The sequence below is a fragment of the Podarcis melisellensis genome, assembly GCF_964234715.1.
Source record: "Podarcis melisellensis genome assembly, chromosome: 4".
Taxonomy (NCBI): Eukaryota; Metazoa; Chordata; class Lepidosauria; order Squamata; family Lacertidae; genus Podarcis; species Podarcis melisellensis.
In genome coordinates this window covers 71,046,399-71,064,417 of record NC_138531.1, presented here as the reverse complement: position 1 = coordinate 71,064,417, position 18,019 = coordinate 71,046,399, and the positions used below count along the sequence as shown (strand labels likewise).

At 42.2% G+C, this 18,019-nt stretch overlaps 1 protein-coding gene across 36 annotated transcripts in view; it reads right to left on the bottom strand.

Moving 5' to 3' along the window:
• Nucleotides 1-18,019, bottom strand: part of ABI3BP (ABI family member 3 binding protein) — a 140,680-nt gene that overhangs the window by 59,485 nt on the left and 63,176 nt on the right. For 24 of the 36 annotated variants that reach the window (XM_081908358.1, XM_081908326.1, XM_081908337.1 and 21 more), the window contains 6 exons: nt 16,827-16,898; nt 16,481-16,552; nt 9,718-9,792; nt 7,381-7,458; nt 6,850-6,924; nt 5,966-6,040 (listed from right to left, as the gene is read on the bottom strand). In XM_081908358.1, the coding sequence (XP_081764484.1) occupies nt 5,966-6,040; nt 6,850-6,924; nt 7,381-7,458; nt 9,718-9,792; nt 16,481-16,552; nt 16,827-16,898 (447 nt within the window). The remainder of the gene's footprint in view (nt 1-5,965; nt 6,041-6,849; nt 6,925-7,380; nt 7,459-9,717; nt 9,793-16,480; nt 16,553-16,826; nt 16,899-18,019) is intronic. The other 12 variants (XM_081908331.1, XM_081908334.1, XM_081908351.1 and 9 more) reach the window with 9 other exon arrangements.

Sequence of the window (18,019 nt, the reverse complement as noted above, 5' to 3'; positions counted from 1 at the left end):
ACAGAGTGTGTTGTTGCATTGCACGGAAGGTGCGGTTGCATTGTACGGAAGGTGCGGTTGCATTGCACGGTGTGTGTGCATTTCACGGAATGTGTGCATTGCATGGAGGGTGTAGTTGCATTGCACGGAGGGTGTTTTTTGCATTGCACGGAGTGTGTGCATTGCACAGAGTGTGTAGTTGCATTCCACAGAGCGTGTTTTTTGCATTGTAGGGAGTGTGTAGTTGCATTTGCTTGGAGGGTTTGTGTGTGCATTGCACGGAGTGTGTTTCTTGCATTGCACGGAATGTGTAGTTGCATTGCAGAGTGTGTGTCGGAAAAGGAAGCTGGCTCGGCAGCAGCTTTGTCAGGACTTCTTTAGGGGTTCTGGCCAGCGTCGGCCCTGTAAATTTACATATCACGATGGCAGCACAAGATGCCCCCTGCCCAAGTGGGGGCTGGAAGCTGGCAAGCAATAGCTCAATACCTTTTGCCCTTATTCCCATTTTATTTAGGGATCCAGTGGATATCGTTGCTAAAACAAACCACTTGCCTATGGAGAAGCTGTCTGCCTTGAAGGAAGTTATTTTGTAATACTTCCTCTGTAGCAAGTGATGCTTCATCAGATCCGATCTTGCTGGGTCACTTAATTAATCTTCCCACTAGGCCAGGCTGCCTGCGGCCTGAGGTCCCCTTACCTTTGTGTACGCCTACCAAGTGTGGTGAAGGCAGATATCAGGCGATGGTAGCAATTCCTGAATGGATGCAATAGTAGTTCGGCATGGCAGGATACCTTGAACCCGCATAAGGATTTTCAGGTTCATGCTGGTGCTGCTGGATTTTTGCCCTTTGGTTTTATTTCAAGGGCTGATGGTGTGCAACGCTATGGCCTCAAGCCCGGTGTGGTGAGGCAATCATACGGGATCCTCTAATGATGTTGCTGACACTATCCCATTTTCAGATGAAGCGCTTCAGATCCTGGGCTCCAGACTCAGCTGTTGCCAGACTTTTCCAGACCACCTGTGGCATTTTGACAACAATTAGTAGTTACAGAGAGCAGCAGCTTCCAATTCCCCTTCTGCTTTTAGCTCTTATGGGAAGGCCTGGATGGATTTCTTAGCCTTAAGTTGGCAGTCCTCGGCCATTCAGATGAATTGGCCCCCATCCTCTGAGCATATCCTGCAGTATTTGGTCCACCTGCTGCAGATTGGGCGTGCTGTTATAATCGACCCAGCTTACTTATCTGGGTATTCTTTTAGATACGGTGGCTCAAACTTCTAGCTTGCCGAATGACAAGCTGGTTGCCTTAAGACAGATTATAGAAGAAGTGTTACCTTTGCGGAAGGTGTCTCTTAGACAACTCCAGTCGCTATTAGGGCACCTTAATTTCGCTTGTAAAGTGGTGGCTCCTGGGCGCCCTTTCTGCTCTCGCCTAGCTCGTCTTACAGAAGGTTTGAAGGCTCCACATCATCGGGTGCGCCTTTCTAGTGAGGTGAGGGCTGATCTGTCCATGTGGTTGGAATTCCTGGAGGAATTCAATGGGGTCTCATTATAGCAGGACACGTTAAATTTGCATAATAATTTCAGGTGCATTCAGATGCAGCCGGTTCGCTGGGCTTTGGTCTTTATTGGAAGGGCCGTTGGTGTGCAAAGCGTTGGCCTTCTGAATGGAGGGGAGGAGATATTACGCGGGACCTTACTTTTCTCGAGTTTTTTCCCATTACAGTGGCAGTGCATGTGTGGGTCGAGGAGTTCAGGAACCGACGTGTCTGCTTCTGGACTGACAACCAGGCGGTGGTGACGGTCCTAGCCAAGCTGTCATCACGCTCCCCTCGGGTGTCGGCCCTCTTGCGAGTTTTTGTGCTGCATTGCTTGCGTTGTAATATAGTTTTTCTGCTCGTTTTATTCCTGGGGGTCTAACGAAATTGCTGATGCTCTGTCCCGTTTTCAGATGGAGCGATTCAGACTCCTGGTTCCAGAGGCGCGGATACTTCCGGAATATTTCCCGGATCATCTCTGGAACCTTGGCAACAATTAGTTTTGCAGGGAGTAGCGGCATCGGTTTCCCCTTCCACCCTGCGATCTTATGCAAAAGTTTGGGATGATTTTTTGACGTTTATACGTCAGTCTGCCAGCAAAATACGGGGGGCCCCACCCACCTCCTCGCAGGTCTTAAAGTATCTGGCACACTTGTTTCAGCTGGGGCGGGCAGCTAAGACAATTAGAATGCAAGCGGCTGCCATTGCCTTTTTCTGCAAAACATTTTATGATAAGGATCCTTGCGCAAAGTTTATTGTCCGCAAGGCCCTCGAAGGCTGGGGTAGGTTGTGTCCTCCCCGGCCGGTATCCAGGCGTCCCATCTCTTTTGACATGCTGAGCAATATGCGAAGAAGCTGCGGGTGGTGTGTTGGTCGGGGTATGAGGCACGTCTATTTTCGGCTGCCTTTTCTATAGCCTTTTTTGGTGCGTTAAGAGTGGGTGAAATAGTGGTGGAAGACCATAGGGATGGTCGCTCTTGGGGCCTCTTCATCCAAGACGTGCAGTTATCCCCTGCCGAATTGAGAATCATGGTTAGACATTCTAAGACGGATCAGAGGGGTAAAGGTGCGCTCATTCGTCTCCCTGCCACGAGGGAGGCGGGCCCTTGCCCTGTAAAAGACGTTGGCAAATATCTGGCTGTGCGCACTCGGGGGGATGGGCCTCTGCTCCGGCATGAGGATGGGTTGCCGCTAACTAGGCAACAATTTACAGGAGTGATGCGAAAAGCGATTCTGGCCTGTGGCGGCACAGCTGGAGATTATGCTCCCCATTCATTCCGGATTGGGGCTGCCACGGTGGCAGCTTATTGGGGTTTGTCAGCGGCCAGGATAAAGGATTTGGGCCGCTGGAAATCAAATGCGTTCAGAGGCTATGTTCGCTAACATGATGTATTTTGTCTGTTTATGTTGTACCAGGTCTGGCGCCTGTCCGCGTGTGGATGGTGGGGCACAGCATCATCCATTGGGCTGGTGTCGCAGCACGGCAGGCTGGTGTTGGTCCAGGTCTTGGCCTTCCTCCCCATGTGCAGCTGTCCTGGTTGTCCAGACGTGGAATGCTGTGGTCGGAGCTCCTGCCACGGATCCGGTGCCAGTTGCTCCGTGAGGGGCCGCCATCAGCCATTGTGATACAGATGGGAGAGAATGACCTGGTGGACATGGGCTGTTTTTCCCTGCGTGCTGCAATTTTGATGGACTTGGATACATTGCGGGCAATGGTGCCTGCGGCTAAGATTTTTTGGTCTCAGCTTTTGCAACGATGCGTGTGGAGGGGCAGTCGTTGCCCAGTGGCCACTGAAAGGGCTAGAAGACGCATCAATTCGGCTGTGGCTGTGCGGATTGCTGAGCTGGGTGGTGAGGTGATCTCCCACCCTGCGATTCTTTTTTTTTTTTTTTTTTTTAAGAAGCCATCCTTTTTCCGAGCTGATGGCGTGCACCTTTCTGCTTCAGGAAATGAGGCTTGGATAGGTGCGGTGGTGGCCAAGCTGAGGTCTTGGTGCGTGCGGTGATCTCTCACCCTGCGATTCTTTTTAAGAAGCCATCCTTTTTCCGAGATGATGGTGTGCACCTTTCTGCTTCAGGGAATGAGGCTTGGATAGGTGCGGTGGTGGCCAAGCTGAGGTCTTGGTGCGTGCGGTGATCTCTCACCCTGCGATTCTTTTTAAGAAGCCATCCTTTTTCCGAGATGATGGCGTGCACCTTTCTGCTTCAGGGAATGAGGCTTGGATAGGTGCGGTGGTGGCCAAGCTGAGGTCTTGGTGCGTGAGGTGATCTCTCACCCTGCGATTCTTTTTAAGAAGCCATCCTTTTTCCGAGATGATGGCGTGCACCTTTCTGCTTCAGGGAATGAGGCTTGGATAGGTGCGGTGGTGGCCAAGCTGAGGTCTTGGTGCGTGAGGTGATCTCTCACCCTGCGATTCTTTTTAAGAAGCCATCCTTTTTCCGAGATGATGGCGTGCACCTTTCTGCTTCAGGGAATGAGGCTTGGATAGGTGCAGTGGTGGCCAAGCTGAGGTCTTGGTGCGTGAGGTGATCTCTCACCCTGCGATTCTTTTTAAGAAGCCATCCTTTTTCCGAGATGATGGCGTGCACCTTTCTGCTTCAGGGAATGAGGCTTGGATAGGTGCGGAAATGGCCAAGCTGAGGTCTTGGTGGGGTTAGTGAGTGGTTTGGCGGGGAGCTGGAGGCTCCATGGCGGTTAGGCATTGGTTAATTGGTGCTTGGAGGGGTAAGTGCCTATCCCTCCAAATGATGCGGAAAGGGAATTCCGTTAAAGGAATCCAGGGGCTTGCCATTCTTTCGTCCTTGACCGTGGAGCCGGACTTGGGCCGTGCAAGCCCCACCGGAACATGAGGGTGTGAAGCGAGGGTCTGTTTCCCAGCCTCACTTCTCATCCAATACTTGTTTCCCACGCTGGCTTCCGGTGGAGTCCGGAAGGACCAGCTCTGTCCTTGAGGGCCAGGACAGATAGTCATAACCAATGCCTAAGCAACCACTCACAATTTTTGTATTTTGAATAAAAAAGTTGTGGCCAAAACTATGCCAAAAACCTTAAACAAAATTGATGTGTGAAGTGTGAAATTATTTGGGGGGTGGCACTGTGGAACTCAACACGCAAAGCGTGTTCTCCCTAGCAGAGAGCACGTGTTGCGGTTGGGGAACAGGCCGCCCTCCCATGACTAGGCAAATTGTCAGCAACCCTGGCCTTAAGGGTTAATTGGGTTGCTGGGGGATTTTGATTGTTACCAATTTGGAGGAGGAGTCAGAAGATATAAATAGATGTGCCGGACGTAGGGACGTCCTTCTTGGACGTTTTGCATCGGATCACCCGCCCTCCCTCCCTTTAATAGGGGGGCTTGTTATTTAAGTTGATTGCTTGACCTTGCTATGCCTGTCATGGGGTCGTCCGCCTTGGTGCGGGGGCCTGGTAGGAATTTGGCCATCTGGCTGATTGGCTGGTGCCATTTGGTTTTTGCCTACTGCGTAGCAAATCGTCACAACTTGTAAGGTTGGCGGTTAGGCATTGGTTAATTGGTGCTTGGAGGGGTAAGTGCCTATCCCTCCAAATGATGCGGAAAGGGAATTCCATTAAAGGAATCCAGGGGCTTGCCATTCTTTCGTCCTTGACCGTGGAGCCGGACTTGGGCCGTGCAAGCCCCACCGGAACATGAGGGTGTGAAGCGAGGGTCTGTTTCCCAGCCTCACTTCTCATCCAATACTTGTTTCCCACGCTGGCTTCCGGTGGAGTCCGGAAGGACCAGCTCTGTCCTTGAGGGCCAGGACAGATAGTCATAACCAATGCCTAAGCAACCACTCACAATTTTTGTATTTTGAATAAAAAAGTTGTGGCCAAAACTATGCCAAAAACCTTAAACAAAATTGATGTGTGAAGTGTGAAATTATTTGGGGGGTGGCACTGTGGAACTCAACACGCAACCTCACAACCGCTTTGCCCACAAGGAAAGCTATCTAAAAATCATCCAAATTCAAGTACTATAAATATTTTTTAAATAATTTTTTTTTTTATGTGGATAAGCATTACTTTCCTTCAGAAAAGCAATTTGCTCAATTTGCCATTGGCCTTTTAAAATAGTTGTCACACTTTTGCTGAAAACAGGAAATAGCTGCGTCTATAATTTCTATGAGGCAAATCTTCAAATAACAACAGCAAGCACATTTGCCCACACTGTTTCACAAATGCTCATTGTTAAATTGATCAAAGGGCAGATATTTCAATGGGCATCAGTTCAACGAGCAATTTCAATTAAGAGCAATAACATTTTCAGATTTCAAGAATTAATGCTGTAGCTGTAAGCCAAATACTACACTTGAAAGTACACTCTGTTTTTATTATTTGCAGTGGTGAAAAATGGCAATAAAAATATTTTCAGGGCTCTTCAGGGACTGAATTTTAATGCAAGTTATACAACTTTTCCAGGAAATGAATATTACCTGGAGCAGCTTTTAATTGTTCAGTAATTCTAGAAGTTTTAGGTGTATTCTGCTTCAAAGGTGGTTGATTAGTGGCTAGAAAAAGAAGAGAATTCAAACTGAACAGAAAAAGACAAATATAACTAAAAGTTACCAATCTTGAAGTGAAATATTTCCTATTTATTGATAAAACAAAAATGTTTAATGTGAAAAGAGAAGATTGGGTTGGGGGGGGTGGGAACCTATCAAATTCAAAACAGAAGGTCTGTTATCACCAAATACACTAAACACATTTTTAATAACGACTCATGTACGAAACTGGCAGCAACAGCCCCTATTTCAACAGAAAGATGGCAAAAGGGAAGAGGACACACCCACAAACTCTTCTGGGCTTGATTGTATAAGCCCCAGTAATACAACATGGACTATTCAATGGAAAATAAACTCTTAATGCATGAGATCTGGAAAGCAGAAAAAGCTAGAAATAAATTTCAAATTAATCATAAATAGTTGCATACATTGATTTCATGTTCATAATGTATCTAAAACAAAAGTGCAAATTTCTTTGATTGTAATATAGATTTGTGAACAATCTGCATTTCATTACCAATCCCAGGTTCAATACCTCTTGAGAAAAAAATAAGCAGAATAAATGTTTTTTGGTGTGAATCAAAATTTATCACAGTACTCAGATTTATTACAGAAAAGTAGTAACTGATAGTAATTTAGCATGCAATCCTAACCATGTCTATGCAGAAGTTACTCGTACTGAATTCAATGAGGCTTACCGCCAGGTACTGTAAGTAGGGATAGGATTGATGCTCTAGTAGCTATTGCACAGCTGAACAGAGAAGAGTTTTAAAAATGCCATCTGTAGTGTATACATAAAGCGAGTATTTAATTACCGGGGCTCACATGCCATCCTTCTGGAGTGGCAGAAGTCTTCCATTTAAAAGGAATAAATGGTGTTTCAGATGAAGCTGAAAAGAGCATCATGGTTACATTTAAAATCCTTCAAAATTTAAACAAACCGTTCATGCAACACTCTTGCAATGATGAACAGAATGGAATGGACTGGCAAGGCTGATGAAAGTGATGGAGTTGCAGACCACATTGCACTGATCTTAAGCATAACTCAGTGCTCCAATGACAAGTGTCAATTTCCTTCAAAGACAGTTGTGCAAAGAGATGGATAATAATAATAATAAATGATAGGGAGCCCATGCAGCTTTCGTAACTGAAACTAAAAATAAAAGGATGAACCATGTTTCTACAAAGGTTTGGAGACTTTGTAGAAGCTAGAAGTGTGATAAAAGGTGAGTATGGAAAGGATGGTGATGATTTTATTCTGAAAGAAATGGATTCACGTGGAATGAAAATGTTTCTGATGAAACATGACACACAGTATGACCATTCACGTTGAAAAAGAGCATTACCCTGTGGTGTCTTTGGCCAGTCAAGAGGCTTGGATGTTTTTGGTGTGAAAGATTCCAGGGTGGGTTCATTTGTTACTGCTGGAAGAAATGTTGACAAGTATAAGAAGAAAAGCCAGCTTGGTGGGGGGAAATGTTTCTGGAAGGAGGAAAGCTATTTTTCTGTAGGAAAAACCTGAAGGGTTTCCTTGACTATTGGCCATTGTTTTTAGTTTACCAGTTTAGTAGGTGTTACAGATGAAGTCATCTGTTTAAATCACACTGTATGAAAGATTTCCTTCTTCGTAGTGTATGTGGATTTGAACAAATGCTGCGTGGTCATCTGTTTAGTTCCTGCCTGCCTGCCCACCCATACTGTAATTGTTTTGGATTACATCTTGGTATCTGGATCAGTGCCACACAGAAAAACTTAAGGTTTTATTAACGACTCAACTGAAGTGGCATTATCCAAGCAAAGTGGAATACCACAAGCAGCAACACTGTAATAAGCAACATAGTCTACTAAAGGTTACTGTGCAATGTAAACACATAAACTCAGAAAATCTCATAGTTTGTGTGACTTGCTTCCAGGTAACTGTGTAGCCTTAACCTAGCAGTGAGAACATATGGGGCACTTTGAAGTCCCATTCCGGTCAACTAAGGTGGTCACCTATATTAGCAGAAATCCCCTCTTCTACATGGCATTACAGGAACAGAAGTCCTGTTCTCTTTTGCATTTGGCCATACTGGTTTCAGTAGAAGAGACTTAAGACATAAGACTTTAATACTATTTATTTTCTATTTTCTTTCCTATGTTTTTAACTTGTTCTGTTCTATCTATCTATCATCTATCTATCTATCTATCTATCTATCTATCATCTATCTATCTATCTATCTATCTATCTATCTATCTATCATCTATCTATCTATCTATCTATATCTATCTATCTAATCTATCTATCTATCTAGTCTATATCTATCTATATCTATATCTATCTCTATCTATCTATCTATCTATCTATCTATCTATCTATCTATCATCTATCTATCTATCATCTATCTATCTATCTATTTTATCTGGATAAGCTGCCTTTCTCACTGGGAAAAAGATGAGATATAAATAAATATAAAAATATTTTTAATACAGTCATCCCACAGAAGTCGAAGAGAATCCGTTCCAGAAGTCCGTTCGACTTCCAAAATGTTCCACTTTCACAATATGGCTTCTGATTGGTGGCAGCAAGCTTCTGCAGCCAATCGGAAGCCGCGGAAGCCCCGTAAGATGTTCGGCTTCCGAAAGAACATTAGAAAACTGGAACACTCCCTTCCGGTTTTTGATCCTTCAGGAGCTGGAACCTTCGACTTGCAAGGCGTTTGGGAGCTGAGGTACGACTGTACTATTATTATCCACATCATATAGGGGGCCTTAAATATAGCCCCAAATAGGCAGGCTTTGAACCTCTAGGAATTTACAGCATACAACACACACTGGGAAAAACAGAAGGTGTATAAGGGAGAACAACAGAACTCCCCCAAAAGCCACCAGGAAACCATCTGAATCCATCAGCCTGCTGGGGTTGACCATCTTAATCAGTCCCCCACCCCTGCAGAGGCTCTGAGTTCTAAGCCCCACAAGGCAGTGGTTTGACCATGGCAACAGAACTATAGAGTCCCTCCACTCTAAGATCACCATCATACAATCAAACACAGAAAACCAGCCCAGAGTGTTCTCTGCAGCATGGGTAGGGCGAAAAATTACTTAGGACAGAACCATGATTGTGATGGAGGACATGAAATCCTGAGGCATTCTCGAGGGGAACCTCAGTGTGAAAATTAAAGTCCTCCAAAACAACTAGCCAGGGGGACTCCAACACCAACCCTGAAAGCACACCAGCTAGCTCAGGAAGGGAGACTGTTGATCAGTGGGGTGGGTGGTAGACAAACAGAATCTATCCTGGTCACCCATTTCAGATACACTCTTGAAACCAAGAGACTGCAGGAGAGGACACCTGGTCAGGGGGATGCAATTCGCCTTGTGCAAGTGTAATTTGCCAGACTGTAAGGATGGCGTTATCTGGAATTGTAGTCTGTAGATTTTACTCTCTAAATTCAGTTTCAGATAGATTCATTCCTCAGAAGATTTTGCTCTCTAAATTCAGTTTCAGATAGATTCATTCCTCAGAAGATTCTGCAAACAGAATCTTGAGACTATTGAGAGCTGGCGCCTAAGGACACATCCCCCAGCTTCTCATTAAAGAACAGTTTTACTGATTTCAGTGAAACTATTCTGAAGCAAGTACAGCAGTCTGAAGGCTGCAGTCTTAATTCCATGGGTGGTAAGTATAGGATGCAATGGTATACCTGGTTCGGAGTCTGATATGTCAATCTCATCAGATCTTCTGGGGCTTGAAAGACCAGGTTGTGTTTTGCTGAAAACTAAAAATAATAAATTGATAGCAGTTGTAATTATGATTTCTTTTAAATCTAATTTTTATTTTCGGAGGTGGCTTTGCTTGTATGTAGCTAGTATCAATAATAAGAGTAATTTTTTGGAAAAAGCTTTCGATTTGGTTGGTTTTTAACTAATCAAGTTTAAATGCATTCACAAATGACAACATCTTAATGAAGATGTCTTTGAGGATCTTCAACTAAGGGGAATACCTTTTCTTTTGAAAAACTACACTCATCTCTCACAAACGGAAAAGGGGAATCCAATATTTTTCTTCTTCTTCGAACTTGGACCCATAGGATATTCTAAACATTTCACAAACATGTTGAGGTCAGTATCTTTTGCTGAATATTTATATTTAAAATACTTATTAATTTCAGGAGAGCAACATCAGATCCACTTTGCTTTCTCTTGTGGAAAGCAATTTACATGATACCTGTGCTATGTTGCCCTGCAAATGGCAGGTAGGAGAAGGCACTAAGTAGGAGTTACAGAAGTCCCTAGACCCTATCTGTCAACTACAGTGAAACAGAAATAATCATCTGTACAAACCTACATAGTGCCCTATTGCCTACTAGGAAGTGATGCAAAGGGACAGGTGAGTTTTACCTTTGGGTAGAATATTCTATACATGAGTTACATATTAGAATTACATTTTGTACTATTCAACTAGCAAGTAAATTATACAGGGTGGGATCCAAAGAACTCTGTTAGGCATGCCAAAGGGGTTTGAGGTGCCCAGTGGAAATTTTAACCTTTATTAAAAAAACGAATAGCAGATCTCTGTAGGGAATAGCAGCTCCCTCACTTTCAAAAACCAGATTGCCATTTGGCAGGAGGAATCGCTGTACTAGAAAAACAAGTTTGAAGCTTCCATGCGGACATGGAACTCATTGTGCAGGGCTTGGGATTCCAGCCACAATGTGCTTCTAGGGTATGCGTTTGTGTGGTGTATGCATGTCTGTTCCCATCCTCTCTTAGCCCCATCTAGCATTCAAATTATACACAATCTGGAATGGTGGGGAAGAGTTGGATGGGGTGCAGCAGGTTTGCACAGACTACCTGTTCTCCAGGCTATTCTGTGCTGAGAACAGGGGAACATAAATACCTGAACTGAGCCCTAAGGGGGACCTTTCATCTAGGTGCACTGCGGCTATTTGGGGAAGGACTGGACACCCAATGTTGTGGCCCAATGCCTTTTACAGGATTAAAACAGCAACAACCAAAAAATCTAACCCAGTGCTTTCCCCCCAAGGTTACGGCCCCCCAGTGGTTGTGTTTGCTTATGATAAACATCTCCATAGTCTTATGGTGACTGAGTCAGTGATGTGGTTATTGATACACCTAACATTCAAGCAATAAAAGGCACTAATTGCATCTCACTATCTTACACTGCTGTGTGACATTTCAACTCTGAAGAAGGAATTCAGCATTTCTTGAATGAAAATGCATTGTGTTTTCCTTTTTTCAAGTCCTTCACTTTCCCATGGGGCAGGCCTCCTACCATGTATCAGTACATTTTTCACCACAAATGCAGCCAACCATTCTTTTCTATCATTACCTAGTATTTAGTTGTTAAAAACATGTATGCTATATACTGTTTTGCATACTTTCCATGCCGAAAAGTTACTCCTCCTTTTCATTTCATGCAGATGTTTTTGTAGCGATTGGCTAGCCTTATTACAATCAACACCGCAGGCCTTTGGCTTTAAAACCACCCACAAAAATCAGAGGACAACAAAAAAGCCCTTTGTACCACAAAGCCAAGAAAAGGTTCACTCTGAGGACAGTGTAGGGAAGTACTATATTAATGGAATAAATAATGTTCAGGACAGGAGAATATATCCTATAAATAACTCTCATTTATGAAGTCAGATGTGAAAAGGAAAACAACCACCACTAATAACCGGTGATTATTTAAGGGAAATCTAGCACATGGAGGTAACAGAACTGTGGAGCTGGAAGGAATCCCTAGGGTCATCTAGTCCAGTTTGCTGCTATGCAGGAATCTCAACTAATTCATGCCGAGGACTTCATCAGCATACTAGCTGATGTGGAAAGGGAACCAATTTTCTTGTATCAAGCTACAAACATTGCCTACTGACAAAAAACAACTCTCCACCCAAACCATTGGGATGTTTTAACTTTTCATTCAGATGTAATTCACTATAAAAACAAATTTCAGCATATAAAATTGAATTAAAGGATAATGACCCATTAGAACTAGCAGGCTGCAATTATCAAATACAGTCTGTGGTCACTCTGAGGCTCTGCATCTGTATTTTACCACAAAGCCAAAAGAAAATTTAGACCATGCCTTCTGAGGTCCTTAGACACATTTTTGGCATCAAGGAAATCAAAATAACAATGTTGACTAAGGCAGCTCAGAAATGGTGTCTATTCTTCCTTCCAGAATCTCTGTCACACCTAACCCAGTTTCCAGGGCTTCCAGCTATTGCTCCTGCTTCCATGCAGAATCCTTGACCTACTATTCCTTTAATGCTGTGCCTGTACCTGTGAAATTTTACCTCTCTTCTCTGCCATGCACACTGTTAAAGGCCTTGAATTCACATTGTCCTCTGAATTTGAAGAATCCTCTACTAGTTTGCCTATCCAAACACCCTCTGGTTTAATCCCAGCGTTCACATGGTTGATTAACCATATTTCTCTCTCTCTCTTTTTTGGTATTACTGTTTTATTGAAATATTTTCATTGGTTTTGTCCTGTGATGTAAAGCTGAATGTGCGCAAGTTAAATGCACATACATTACAGGCTTGCTATATGTGCATTTTTGTAAATGCTATTTGGCTGGAGAACTACACTGCAAAATTTGGAGGAGTGCAAATTTTGAAAGATGGCTGTGTTTCAGTTTGCGTGTTGTTTCGGAAAGTGTGAATTTTGTAGGTGCACTTTTACATGCAACCTGAATTGAATGTCTGCTCAGAACAACATGTCTGTACAAAATTAATTAGTGCTAGGAGGCTAGGTTCTGAGCAATCAGCAAATTGCAATGGTCAGGGGTTTGTTTGTTTTTTGTTTTTTAGGAAAACAGAAAGCTGTTCACAAAGACCATACAATGGAGATATTGAAAATCAGAAAACCATGTGCCATGTTAGAGTCACAGAATACGTGTGTTCTCTATGTGTCCTGGAACAGATTAATTAATATAATTAATTAATTAATTAATTAATACAATTAATTAATAATTAATCCAGTGGGTGCAGAATGCTGCAGCGAGACTCCTTACGGGGTCTTCGCTGCGAGATCACATTCACCCGGTGCTATACCAGCTGCACTGGCTCCCGGTGGAGTACAGGATCAGGTTTAAGGTGCTGGTTTTAACCTTTAAAGCCCTATACAGCCTAGGACCCTTGTACCTACGGGACCGCCTCACCTGGTATGCCCCACAGAGAAACTTACGGTCTTCAAATAAAAACATCTTGAAGGTCCCAGGCCTCAGAGAAGTTAGGCTGGCCTCAACTAGAGCCAGGGCTTTTTCGGCTGTGGCTCCGATCTGGTGGAACACTCTGTCACAAGAGACTGGGGCCCTGCAGGACTTGACATCTTTCCACAGGGCCTGCAAGACAGAGCTGTTCCACCAGGCCTTTGGCCAGGGCACAGCCTGACTCCCTCCCTCGGCAATCTTCGTGGAGCTCTGGCCCAGTGGTTGCCAGCGGCTTGAATTAATTAATTTTATAATGAATGATTTTAGAGTGTTGTTTGTGCTGTACTTTTGTACTGTTTTATTGTTGTTAGCCGCCCTGAGCCCGGCTTCAGCTGGGGAGGGCGGGATATAAATAAAATTTATTATTATTATTATTATTAATAGGAAATTTCATAATATGTTCCATAAAGAAAGCAAAGAAAGTTTAAGTTTGACAAGAGACAGCAAGATATTTAAAAATGCATCTCCAATCTGAATTCAGTGGTATAAAAAACTAAACAGTCCACCACATAAACTCACGATCTGCTTCACTAACTTTTGGAGTTAATATTTCCTACTTCATATACTGTGCTGAGCATTTCCCTCCTCATCAGTCCTTTTATTCTAGAAAAAATGTGCTGGTACTCACCATAAAGTTGTTACAGTTAAGTGCCACAACTTTAACCATTGCTTTTTTCTAGAAAAAAATGGTGCTGGTACTGTGTACATCCAGAAAAAATCACTGCTCCTCATAGAAGCGAATGGGAGCCCCTGTGTTGAGGGGTCACGTCCAAGAAACATCAAGAATAGACTTTAGGTCACATCTGATATTACCAGTTTCACTCCTGGGAATAAGCTACAAGTTACTCCCATGATTAAATCTGTATTAGGACAGACACTCATGTCTAGACATAAGCCAGAGTTATAGAAACATATATTTGCTTGGCTCATGAGCAGACATGAGTGTGAGTCCTTCCAACATTATAATTTCATCAATAGGATGACCAACAAGGAAAAAATTATGGGGACAAGTCATGTACACTACATGAAATAGGAACCCTTTTCCATATAATTTTAGGGTGATGTCTACTTTGTTATTTTTAGAGGAAAAAGTGATTTTAAAAATCTTAATTTTTTTTTAGAAGAAACTCTAAAAACATATGGAAGGGAGAATTCTGTATAATGTTGCATGCATTATACAGAAAATGCCCACCATCCGCAAACCAAATTAATTTATGTCAATTGAATTAAAGGATTTGTTTGCAAATATGGCAAACTTGGATAAATGGTTCATTGCCAACAGAAAGTACACAAGCAACCTTGGAGATTTTACAAGGAAAAAGTTGTATGATTCATAGCTCTTGGCTAAAGGAACTAGGTTTTTCCTTTTTGCATAAATGAAGAGCTATCAGAGTTCTGTGCAAAATATAACAACCATCTTAACAAAGGCATCTTTTCAGAAACTTAAACCTCACCATAAATTGGCCACCCAGAGTGTTTCTAAATGAAAAGAAATGTCTCCCTCTGGTATACTTTAAATGCTGCAGAGGAAATCCAGGGAAAATTTCAATGAAGCCTTCCAAGAAATTGTGCTTGAAATAGTAACTAAAATGCCAGGTAAATAGTAAAACCTGATGGACTGACTTCTGAAATTATGAAGGAATTTGTGGATCTCAGACTCAAGTAAGTTAATTTAAGAAAAGAAAAAATAAATTATGAAGGTGATTGTTCCTGTTATCTGAGCAATATCCACATTAAGAGTAAAGCCTGCCTTGGAAACTTGAACATACCAAAAATCTGTAATCAAAATAAGCCATAACTTCTATAAGCCAGAAGGACTAGGAGATCCCATTCAAGGATTTGCCAGATTGTCGGCATGTCCATATTTGACAATGATGATCACCTCTTTGGGATGTAAAAGGGGCATGGAATCCAGCTTGCCTCCATGCAAGCGCGAGACTAGCAGTTCACAAACAGTTCAGGAGCGCTGATGGAACACACCCACCCAGATGTGCTGGCTCCCACTATTGGCCACTGGCACCACCAGGAGTTTCCCTCCAATGTTAAAGTACAGCTTTGTGGGGTAGGTGTAGGAGGAAAGGTTTTGATTCTGACTGGGCTCTCCAGTGGCTCTTATTTACCATAAAAACAATACACGCACTGTTAAAACATGTGATTGCATGTTGTGTCGTTTGGCCCATGCTCAATCACATTATTTGAAACTGTGTCTTGGGCACTAAGATCCTGTTCAGCATGTTCTGCAAACATACCGTTTTCCCTTCTAAGATAAAAGGGGGTTCTTAATACCTCAATAGGACTTTTATCACAGCAACAATAGCATTCTGGTGGCTTCTTTCTTGCCAGTTCAATATGTAAGGGATAAGGTGTCTCAAAGACCTACAGCTCTTTCTACCGAAGCAGCTTGCAGGCAGATAAAAACTGTTTAATAGGGTAGCCATGTATTCTACTTTACAGAGGATGGTCCTCTATTGGAAGGGCTGCCGGAGGACAACCCTCTGTTTCTAGGACACCCGCTAGGTGAGGGTTGTCTAGTCCAAATCTGGTTCAAAGATAAGTAATTATAAAAAGGGAGAGCAAAATTCTTGACAATGCCCATCAGCAGTTTGCTGGTCAGCAGACTGACAAACAACTCATCTAATGTCTTCTTCGTTAAGGTGAGATGTAATGTATTTCTATTTAAATTCTAGATTTTTTCCCTTCTGAATTTGTGCCTATGTATAGAATTTTCCCCCTATGCAAATTGATAGTGTGGGGCCACCAATCTGCATCAGAGTCATATCAGAGGGGGGAAATCAAAGCTCACCTACCCCCTCCATGCTAAAATTCTAATCCAGATTGCTCCTCCTGCACTGGCAATTTTGTACTTAAGGGCAAAGATGTGGAGCTAATGTAGAATCTAGTCTGGACAGCTTGTTTGACGCTGCCAGCTGAGCTGCCACAAATTGCCCAGAAATCCTGTCTGAGCCTACTGAAATCTTGTCCTCTTCCTCTGCATTACCCACAATGTGTAGAAACTATGGAAGTGCTGATCAGCTGAATGTGCTTATGATTATGGGCACCAAATTTGTGTGGTCTCCTCATATTACTTTTGCTTATGTGCATATGAACTTGAGAGATTTAGGCTTATTGTTGCATTTCACCTACTTATTTATTTTTGTCCAGAGCATCAAACTATTCAAATAACATCTGTCCTGAAAAAGGCAACATAAGAGAAAAATAATAATAATTACCCAGCCTTGTTGGTGTGGCTTTTGGAGCAGGTGGCTGGGGTGCTGAAGGAACTGGCAGCATTTCACTTGAAGCTATAGTGAAAGAAATGGCCAAACCTTTATAAAGAGCATCGGTGCAAAATTCACCTTACAAGTCTGTAAGACCCCATTGTCATACAGGGCCTTCTGGGGACATAATTTTGCAAATTATAGAAAGATAATTGAAAGAAGTGGAAATTGGTTGCATCATAATCCATCATGTACAGAACCAAAGAAAACATTACCATTGCAATATAGCTTTTTAATGAAATATTAAAGAAGTGAAGTTAAAATGATTGTTAGTTGTATTTAAAAAGCTTGCCATTACCCAATGTTTCCGTGGGCATTTGAAGTGTGTGAGGTGTTTTAGTTTTAGGAATTTCTGGCAACTCGTGTGGAGCTAGAAGTTGGAAAAAGAAAAAGAAGCCCAATGTATCAGTATTCAAAATACTGAAAATAAATACTTACTATTTTGTAATTTGGTGTAACAAACAGACAGAAAATCTTATTCATCTCTATGTTTCGGTGATGGTCGACAACCTCGCTTGATTAGGCTGTGGTAAGCAACTATTTTGTTTGCTAAGCTCCACTGAATCAATACCAAACAGCAAGACAAAACAGGCCTAAACCAGTTGCACATATAGACTGACCAAATTACAAGGAGCAAATTTACAAAGACTGAGCCGAATACAGGACTGATCACACAGGTATGAATCATAACTGAGGTTTTAATTCAAAATAGCTGAAAGTGCCAATAGTAATAATAATAATAATTTATTATTTATACCCCACCCATCTGGCTGGGTTTCCCCAGCCACTCTGAGCAACTCTCAACAGAATGTTAATAATAATAATAATAATAATAATAATAATAATAATAATAATAATAATGCTGCAACAAAACATTAAACATTACAAACTTCCCTAAACCTGCCATAGGGTGAAGATGATGTGGCATGTGAGAAAGATTGTGATAATATATACCCAAACCATTATCTTTTACTATAAATATAAGAACAACACAGACACATTTTGGAAGTTAATTATCTGGTTATTTGTGATTATTTTCATATGTATCTAGAAACCTATAGATGTACTCTATGGCTTATGTCTTACATTTTCTAATGATTCCAGACACCTTTTCTTAAGAATTAACACATAACCCTCTTAAACCTTATTTTTGGTTCTTTATGATTTTTTCTTTATGAGTGAACCTTTGTGATCTGCATGGTATTTATGGTCCACAGTGTCCTCCCTCTCCCTCTGGCTTAATTTAATACTCTATTAAGTCAACCATAAAATAAAAAGGTTTCTATAATATTATTTTTGTGACAAAAAGTAGTATAGATAAACAAAAGGAAAATTAGCAGATGAATTCAGATCATTGCCTATAGAATAGCTCATATAGACAGACTTGCAAGTAAAATGTTGCTGGATCTTTTTGTAATATTAAAGGCTAATATACATGGAATCCAACTGTTATGTATAAATGTTGCCAATTCTGTCTTTAGAGGGGCATAC